Source organism: Benincasa hispida, chromosome 11, assembly GCF_009727055.1.
Source record: "Benincasa hispida cultivar B227 chromosome 11, ASM972705v1, whole genome shotgun sequence".
NCBI lineage: Eukaryota > Viridiplantae > Streptophyta > Magnoliopsida > Cucurbitales > Cucurbitaceae > Benincasa > Benincasa hispida.
In genome coordinates this window covers 45,580,637-45,590,808 of record NC_052359.1, presented here as the reverse complement: position 1 = coordinate 45,590,808, position 10,172 = coordinate 45,580,637, and the positions used below count along the sequence as shown (strand labels likewise).

At 31.5% G+C, this 10,172-nt stretch overlaps 1 protein-coding gene across 2 annotated transcripts; it reads left to right on the top strand.

The window, feature by feature from the left end:
- Positions 1–2,700: 2,700 nt before the first annotated feature.
- LOC120091624 (E3 ubiquitin-protein ligase RGLG1-like) lies at positions 2,701–8,313 on the top strand. 2 transcript variants are annotated; one of them, XM_039049723.1, is made up of 11 exons: positions 2,701–3,118; positions 3,827–4,161; positions 4,788–5,013; positions 5,104–5,217; positions 5,317–5,414; positions 6,425–6,504; positions 6,587–6,692; positions 6,807–6,934; positions 7,034–7,211; positions 7,717–7,773; positions 7,854–8,313. In XM_039049723.1, the coding sequence occupies exons 2-11, from the start codon at positions 3,877–3,879 to the stop codon at positions 7,932–7,934; spliced, it is 1,353 nt and encodes a 450-aa protein (XP_038905651.1). In that variant the 5' UTR covers positions 2,701–3,118; positions 3,827–3,876; the 3' UTR covers positions 7,935–8,313. The 2 variants fall into 2 exon arrangements, with proteins under 2 accessions (XP_038905651.1, XP_038905652.1); XM_039049724.1 differs by lacking the exon at positions 2,701–3,118 and adding an exon at positions 3,389–3,665.
- The last annotated feature ends 1,859 nt before the right edge of the window (positions 8,314–10,172 follow it).

Below are 10,172 nucleotides of genomic sequence, written 5' to 3'. Positions count from 1 at the left end.
TAAACATCATTGATTTGAAAAGATCGTGTAACAAGATTAGACATCCTTGTCGTACAACTTGATTGGCAATAAACAATTTAAGTAATAACGTGACTTGTATGTGTATAAAGGTAATAACTTGTCAAATTTGTAGTAAAACAAGGATGGTGATGACTCATTCATTCTCTTATTTTAAGGTAGATGAACTGTTAAGTTTTATTAGCAAGTAGACAAGTCGAATTGTAATTTTCCAATAATATGAGAGAGTAGGTAAACTTGACCTAATATTTAACCACATTTGATTTTGTTGATTGGATATATATATATATTTTTTTTTTTAAAAGTTGAATCATGGGTCAAACTTGATTTTGTAGTATTTTATTTTATTATGATGAATTTAATCATGAAAAGCGATACTTATAAGGACAGTATTAAGTTTCCATCGATATTTCTACATTTCTATGGATTTGATATCGACATGAAGGATGAATTAATATTTCCATTTAATCATCGGAATACTACTAATAAATATGATATAAATAATATACTTTTTAACTTGTTTGGAAATCATAAAATGTTTATTTAGTAATTTAAATTTAATTTTGAATTTTTTGTTTTTATAATTTTTCTAGAAATATCCATCAAAATCGATATTTTATCGATGTTTTCATCAAAATTTTGATAAAATTAATATATCGATATTTTGATTGATATTGATATTTAAACTTTACTTATAAGTAATATTACCGATAATGAGAAAGATCAGAAAAACAAAACTTGAGGATGAGATTTTGCTTGTTTGTGAAGTACGGGAAGCAATCCACGCAACCTTTTGCTTAATTGGCTAAATATGACATGTCACTTCCACGTGTTTTGTTGGCATAACTTTATGGCCAAATGGATGATAATAATTGGAAATTTTAATATATATATATATATGAGTATGGTACAGAAAATTTTTTAAAAATTTTTAATATCACGGGATTACTATACTCTCTTCGTTCACATTAAAAATTTATCTTCACAAATATTAAAAGATCTCGTATTAATATCAATGGATCTCATTTTATTTTTAAAAGTATGTTGACGTGACATATAATAGATAGAAAGAATATGAAACTTACTGAAAATTTTTCTATATGGGTATCGCTTTGATTGAATTTTTTAGTACTACAAGAATATACATTTGTTCACACTATAAATTTGTATTCATAAATATTAGTGAATCTCAATCAAAATATCTTATCTTATTTTTAAAAACATGTTGAGACGTGATACAATAAATAGAGAGAGTTCTAGTACTATAAATTTTTCTACTATTAATTGTAAGCTATAATTTAAGAATGATGTGAGGTGGATTAACATTACACTATTAATTATTAATTAATAAAATAAAATACATAGCGTGAATAGATGAAGAATGTATTATGGGAATTTTTCTAGAAATTCATAATAATTAGGGGAAGAAACTCTAGTATTAAGGAGCATGAGAGTTTTGATTTCTTCTTTTAGACGATTCATTAATCTTTTAAAATTCTCAAATTTATTTTTAACATATTAAACATTCTCAATTACAATTTTCTATGACAAAATGTTTGCCATAATTTTTTTTTTTTTTTTTGGGTAAAATGTGATGTTTCTTTAATTATTTTCTTATTAACATGTTCGAATATATCACTTCTGCTATGTTAACTTGGAAGAGTGATTCTATTTTAATGGGTAGGATTTAACTTCGATAATAGACTAATTGAATTTTTATGTATCAAGTAGTATTTGAGTGACATGTATATATGTTCAGATATATTAATAAAATAATAGTTTAATGATATGTCAATTTTTAGGTTAAAAAATATATTTAATTCATAAATTTTCACAAAAGTAATAATTTTATTCCTAACTTTAAAATTTAGTTGTTTAATCCTTGTCCCTTCAATTTTATAATCTAAACTTTAAAATTCGTAATGTTTAATTAATTCATTTTTATAAAAAAAAAATGCTATTGAAAATTTAATAAAATTTAATACATATATATTGATTAACTATTTAAAGATCAGATATATTTTTAAACTAGAACGATTAAATCATCATATAATAAGAATCGATACTTTGATGATCAAAGTTTTTATAAGGAGGATTTAATTTTTAAAATCTTACCACTAAAATTTAGAAGAGATAAAATGGTCAATATGTGAGAAAGTCAAAGAAAAGGCAAAACTCTCTTATGGATAAAAAAATATTTAGCTTCACAAAAAAGAACTATAACAACCAACAACATATTTTAATCTGTTTAAAAACATATTCTTAGAGGCCCACCACTTCTTCCTATTAAATTGGAAGTCTCATGCCTGCTTTTGGATTTTTTTTTTTTCCTTCAGTACAATGATCTTGAATATTTAAACTGTAAATCTATTTTCTACTAACAAGGTATTACATCTATATACTAATTAAGTTATTCTCGTTTTTTTTTTTAATTTTATGTCCTCTTACCTTCAATTATATTAAAAAAAATATAATACAAATTATTCTTTTATCATAACAAACGCAAAACGAGAGATCAAATCTTTAATAACTAGAGAATAAGATTATACTAATTATCATTAAATTAAGATCGTGTTCAGATCATGCTAATTTGATCAATCAAAAGAATATCTAGATTATAAACACAAATCTGATAGCACATGACATTATGTTTATTTATTTAATAAGAGACGTGCCACATTACATTTATAATAATTGACATGAAAGTGATTAATAACGAAGATTCTTTTTTCTTTTTCTTTATTTGAAAGAACAATCAAGAAGATCCCATTGTTCGTTAAATGGCGAACTGATTGGTTTCCATTGAAAAATTTTCTTTTCCGGTCTCAAAAGTCTTCAAATCCCACTAATTTCTGGCAATAATCGATCATAACTTTGCCGCGAAACTCCACTTTAATGCTAAATGAAGGAATCGTCTTACCAGACTAAACAAATTTCAAGATTCCCGTTCGAACAAGTCAAAAATCCGTTCCACTTTCCATTTCTCTTTTCTCCCTTTTTCTTGCAGAAAGGATTTGATTTTATTGTCTTCCTTGTGCATTCGTGAAGTGGGTTTTGTCAATTGCTCAAAGAGGAAGCAATTTGAGAAATGGAGACGATGGTACGGATTTCATTTTCTTCCTTTTCAAGATGCCTTTCAGCTTTTTCATCGGTTTCTAGGAACTAGGTTGAAGAATCTGTTGATTTGAATTTATCAGATTGTGGGGTTTTTAAATGGCGTTTGATAACCACAGATTTGAACTTATCAGCTTTTTGGTATGCAACTTGTGAGTTTGAAAATTATTCAGATTATTTTGTTTAGCGATCAGGATTTGAAGTTGTCAATGGTTGAATGTTTTGAATGTTGAAGTTGACAATATTTAAGAGTCAAATGAAATCGTGTTGTTTATTTGCATCTTAATCTCTGTTCTCTTTCGTAATTTTTTCCCTCAGGAGAATGCGTTGCAAATTCATTTCCGTTCTTTAGCCTTTCTCTAGCCATTTTTGACAGGCGGCGGCCTCTCTCTTGTTTGAACGTTCCTTGTTTTTCATACCTTAGCTTTGTTGTTTTTTTCTCTCAGTCGGTGAAGAAGCGTGTCGTAATGGAATACATAGCTACCTGTTTTGTTTTGAATAAAAAGCTCGAAATCTTCTTTAAAACTTCATTTGTAAGAGAGAATAATTTATACCCTTTTCCCTGTTGGACTTCTATTTTACCCTTTTCCCTGTTGGACTTCTATTTTACCCTTTTGGATATACTGGAATCTACCTTCTAGTTGAGGATTTTGATTAATTTAGGCTGATTTTCTTGCCTTTCTTTGTTCATCAGACAAGAAGAGGTTCTTAAGATTTCGAAGAATTTGATAGAGTTTGAAATTCATGGGGGCTGCAAATTCAAGGGAGGAACCATCGGTTCAGTCGGTTTCGTCATCATGGAATGGTGCATATGCTCAATCTCCATATACTCAATCGCCTTACGCGCAGGAAGCATATGCTCAATCCCCATATAGTCAGGAAAGTCAGAGTTATGTGCCACAGCAATCATATTCCTCACCGGCTTATTTTCCTCCTGAAAACTACCATGGTGCTGCTGCTGCTGATAATGGAAGAAAGTTTGACAGAAGATACTCAAGAATTGCTGATAATTACAAATCCTTGGAGGAGGTAAGATAAAATAGAATGTTCCGGATGGGAAATTTTCTTTAAATCACAAGTGTGGTCCTTGAATTTTCAAGTTTGTGTCAATTAGATAAAATGTATTTGTCCTTGAATTGAACTGTCAATTTTGTGTCTAATAAGATCATTTACCTTAAAAATTGTTATATAAGTCTCTAGGCTTATGATTTCGTGCTAATAAGTACTTGGAGCTTTCAATTTTAAAGTTCAAGGACCTATCTAATACAAACACATGAAAGTTCAAGGCTAAACTTGTAATCTAGTCCCTTCAGTTTTGTTTGAAATGTGAATGAAAACAGATTATTTCTTGCTCAGCATATTATTAACCTGTTTCATGCATGCATCTGCAACTTTGATTTTCTAAGAAAGAAACAACTTCACTTGGGTTCATTGTTCTAGGCTTGGAAGAATAGAATTTAATTGGTTGATAGTCATTGTTTACGAGTATGTTTTCGTCATGTTTTGTTTCTTGAAGGACATGTTCTTCTCTTGATGTATCTGTATTAGGATAAAGTAGTGTTATTTGGTGTTGTGTTATAAGAACATGGACGTATGCATTTTCATAATTACCTTCTGCAGACTTCAAATAATAAGGTGACATTTGTTGTCAATAGGTAACAGGAGCTCTTGCTCGTGCTGGGCTTGAGTCATCCAATCTCATTATTGGAATTGATTTCACAAAAAGCAATGAATGGACCGGTGCAAAATCATTTAACAAACGAAGCCTTCATGATGTCAGAAATGGCCCCAATCCATATGAACAAGCCATATCCATCGTCGGAAAAACGTTGTCTGCTTTTGATGATGATAATTTGATTCCGTGCTTTGGATTTGGAGATGGTAGTTGCATGAATTTTCCTTGTTGGCTTTACTATTCTGTTTCAAATTTCCTAGACTGCTCATATTACAAATGTCTCATGTCATTTGCAGCATTTACGCATGATCAAGATGTCTTTAGTTTCTATCCAGAAGGGAGGTTTTGTAATGGATTTGAGGACGTGTTGAATCGTTATAGGGAAATTGTTCCCCATCTACGTCTTGCAGGTTCCAAAACAAACATACTTCTTCATGCTTATATTTCATAAAATTGTTTCTCACATACATGTAATAGTTCTTACGAGGTCATTTATTATTATATAACAGGACCAACTTCATTTGCACCTGTTATTGAGATGGCAACGTCAATTGTGGAGAAGAGTGGTGGCCAGTATCACGTTCTGTTGATAATTGCCGATGGGCAGGTATAATAAAGTTCAAAAGTTTTTTTTTTTTTTTTTTTTTTTAGTGGATCATTATTATTATTATTATTATTTTGGAACAAGCTAAATTTTCTTAAACTGTTTCTCATGAATGAAAAAAGAAAGGTCAAAACATCATTTTAATCGATGTTACATGAAACCCATTTCATTTTAATTCATGTACTTTCAAATCTCCCAACTTAGTATGTATACTTTCAACAGATTTTAAATTAAGTCAACAATGTTAGTTTGAAGTTAATTATTATTGAATTTTGTAAAAGAAAAAATAATAATAATAAATTCATTCAAGAAAAATACACAATGTGAATATCTTTCCGAAATTTATAGAGAGAAGAGTAATATAGATCAATTTTTTTTTTGGTTAAATTACAAACTTGGTTCTTGTGGTTAGGAGGAAATTAGAATTTAGTCCCTATAGTTTTAAAAGTTAAAATTTGGTTCTTATGATTTGATAAAACCTCATAAATTGTCTCTATGATTTGATAAACCCTTCATAAATAGTCTTTATAATTTTTCTTTGATTGAAAAAAACTTTCATTGTGAACAAAAAAAAAAAAAAAAGGAAATCCCACTAAAGAAGGGGATTCCAACTATAAAAAATAGTGTATATGTATATCAACTAAATAGTCTCTACCATACGACTATTTAGGAGGATTTTATCAAACCATAATAATCAAATTCTAATTATAAACTATAGGGACTAAATTGTGACTTTCTCCAAATTAGGGACCAAAAAAGAAACATAACAATAGGCTAACAGTAAGAATTAATTTTGAAAGTTTTTTTTATCAATTGAAAGTGGGGTGACTAAATTTGGACATTTGAAATTGATGGGACTGAAATTGAAAAAAAGTGTAGGGGACCAAAATGGAGTTTTAACCAAAAGAAAAAAAAAATGGAAACTCAATTTGATTGAGAATTCACATGTGATATAGCAAAATATCTGCTCTGTTCTTGTATCTTTTCCTGAAATGAAACTAAAAGTATCTCAGGTGACTAGAAGTGTGGACACTGAGCACGGGAGGCTAAGTCCACAAGAAAAGAAAACAGTTGATGCTATTGTGGCAGCAAGGTGAGCATAAGATTTGTACTGTATATTTTTTAAATTTAACTCTCTGTACAGATTCTAATAATTTTATATACATTCATTTCAGCAATTTCCCTCTTTCAATTATTTTAGTTGGTGTCGGGGATGGACCATGGGATACAATGAGAGAATTCGATGACAACATCCCCGCCCGAGCCTTTGATAATTTTCAGGTAAGCAAAGGCACTTACATGCCTTTTGTTGTTAAAAAAAGATATTCTTTCTTATCCTATAACTGCAAATTTAAGATAACTTTTCTTTCTTTTTTGGTCCCCATCTCTCTTCAGTTTGTGAATTTTACTGCGATCATGTCGAAGAATGTTCCCCAGTCCCGGAAGGAGACAGAATTTGCACTTGCAGCTTTGATGGAGATTCCTTCTCAATATAAAGCTACCTTGGAACTTAATCTACTGGGGTAAGAAGCGTTTATTCTTCATGTAATTTAGTAGGAGATATTTTCAAACGGGAATCATCATCTTTATTGTCACAATCATTTTATTCATTCTTATCTCAGGACTCGGAAAGGCAGTGCTCCCCAGAGGATTCCACTTCCTCCACCTGTTGCAGCATCTTTCAGCAGACCAAAACCTCCTCAATCCTTCAATTTTGAGCCAAGTGTGCCTCCGTATCCTGGGAATAATAATTCGATTGAAACTGTTGGTTCGATTGATCTTTCATCTTACGATGACAAGGTAACATTTTGTTTTCTGTGATGTCTATTTGTTTGACCACTACCCTGACTCCGGCTGTTGCAACTAGTTCTTTTTGTCTTAGTGAGTTTTGGATGTTCTTTTAGAGCAGTGAAAAGTTCCTAAAAGCATTCAGTTAGATTATCAAAAGTGATCGAAAATTATAAAAGTACGTCATTTGAGTATAGCGCTATGGTCAGTTAGATTATCCAAAAGCAATTCAAAATTATAGAAGTAATTCAGTTGAGCTTGAATGCCATCATGACCTCAATCTAATAGGTTAGAGTTTGAATCCCTTCCGGCATATATTGCTGAACTCCAAAAAGAAACATTTCACTTGAAATCAAAAGACTGCTTCAAAATTCCCCCAATTCTGGCATTGTTGGTCATTATCTAGGGCTAGGTTCAATGTTCCCAAGACTTCTATCTAATGGCATTACCACATCCATTTTCATTGTTCCTTTTAAGAGTTTTTGTCAATACCAACAGCTTGTTTTTCTGCTCGCAGTTGTGCGGCATTTGCCTTAGTAACCCAAAGGACTTGGCATTTGGCTGTGGACATCAGGTAATCTTCTGTCCTTCAAGTTCAAAAGTGTTACTGAAATTTGAGTTCTTTACACTCACAAATGTGCTCGTCAATGGCAGACTTGTGGCGAATGCGGACAGGATCTTCAAATATGCCCGTTCTGTCGAAGTTTAATCCACACACGGTTAAAGCTCTACTGATCAGATCTCAACTTGCAATCAAGCCATACTTGTCAAAACAGTCTGTGAAAGTTCATGATGTGGTACAGGCATAACGCCTTGATATGGAACGATATCTTTGCCCTATAGATGTGAAAATGTAGGCAAACAATTCTATTCATACCTTTCTTTGCTATTTATATACGAAGGAGAGGTGTTGTAAATGAAACTTGGCCACTGGAATTGATTCTTTTCTTTCTTTAATTTATTTATCCATATGTCTTTGTACAGTTGAGAATATATAATGCAATGTACTGATATATGTATGTGTACTTACAGCAAGTACTTTTTTTTTATTACTTTTTTATTTATCAATGGAAAATAAGAAAAAATTATCCTCTCGGGGTCCTGTTTGTGAGAATCATTTGCTTTTTATATTTCTATCCTTTTCCAATTTCTGTATTAGTACTTCTTTAGGGGAAGGTCATATTGATTTTTCAATTGGGCAGGATAAGGTAGATATTTAAAATGTAACAAAATAAGGTTATTAGTTTAAATCTCATTGCATATTCTTCCAATTCTAAAGTATTTCTTCAAGACAAAATTGGCATGTTCATAGATTAGACTAAGTGACAAACAACCTTTAGGGATGTCACAATTAGGGGTTAATGGAATTACAGATTATATTATTGAATTTTCAATTGATTTATTAAACCCAAAAACTTATTAAATTGTTTCAATTAAGCCTAAAAGAGTGCAAGATGGTTTGAAGTTAATGTCTATTTGGTCTCCAGCGAGCACTTTGGTCTCTGAAATTTGATAAATAGTTATAAATGGTCTTTAAAATTTCTTAGACTGTTAGTTAACTAACGAAAAAATGATGTGGCCGTTAAATGATGAGTTAGCTTACTTATTTGAAAAATTTTATCCTAAGTTAATAGTTATAAATGGCCATTAATATATCTAGGTCGAGGGATGTCATTCCCCATCATCCTCATTCCTAATTTCATTTCCTATCTCCTTGAAATTCTCCAAGTGGATCGAAGCGGGGATTCCTTATAGGAAATTCGCAGGGATCGGGTTCCTCGCGGGAAATTTTTCTTATTATGGTTAGTTTTACATGAAAATTTGAATTTAAGGATAAATTATTCAAATTTTGACCTAAAAACTATTATTTTTTAGTAGAAATAAATAAATATAAATCAAATTATTCACATATATAATCTAAATTTAAAAATTCAATTTAAACACATTCATTATCTTTCCCAATAAATAATCAAATTTGAAATTTAAATATAATATTTATATAATAATAATAATAATGATAACTATACTAAATAAATATGTAGAAGCTAATCGGGTCGGATACGAGGAACGGGGACAGGGGTGGGAATGCATTCCCCATCCCCATCCCCGTTTAGCTCACGGGAATTTTTTTCCTCACTCTTTCCCTCATTCCCCACTTAATTGGGGAATCCTCGTCCCCGTGGGGAAATTGGACATCTCTAGTCATTCGTGTCGCACCGCTTCTCGCCACGTCCACCAACCCTCCGTGCGTCTCAGTCGACCATCCGTGCCACTCTCCCTCTCTTTCTCGCGGTTTGACCGCTGCCGATTTCTTCACCCAACTGTCCGTTCACTCGACTTCAGCCATGCAAGCCTCCATCGGTCGTCATTGGTCTAGTCCAACCATCTGTTCGTTAGACTGACGCAAACAACCCCTTCTATAGCCGATTTGTTGTCAAATCTCATCGGTTGTGTTGGGTTTTATGTCCTAAAACTCGTGGTTTGTGAACATTAAACTTATTCTATTATCAATAAAGATGCCATTAAGGTCTATTCAATAAAGTTGTTATTGGACTTATGAATTGCTCATTTCGTTTTAGAAAGAACCTAAATCCAATAAACTAAGATCCATAGCATTACTAGAACTTTATGTAGTGACATAAAAGTGGATCAAGTTCAAGTAGATAGCCAAAATGGTCTATAGTATATAGATAAGGCTAGGTACCTTAACTTGGGGACACTATCGGATGCGGCCCACTTTATATTTAGTACAAACGATGTGATCTTATATCGTTCATGTGGAGACATGCAAGTGAAGGTGTCCTGTACAAAGAGTTTGTATTAGACCAGACTAAGAAATAAGTCACTTTTACATTATAACACCGTTTACTGTTTAAGACTAATTATTTCAAAGCGATGACTTAAATAACTTGACCTTAATCCTGAGTTAGCTATGAACTCCTGTTTATTCGGGATTATCTTTAGATTTGCATA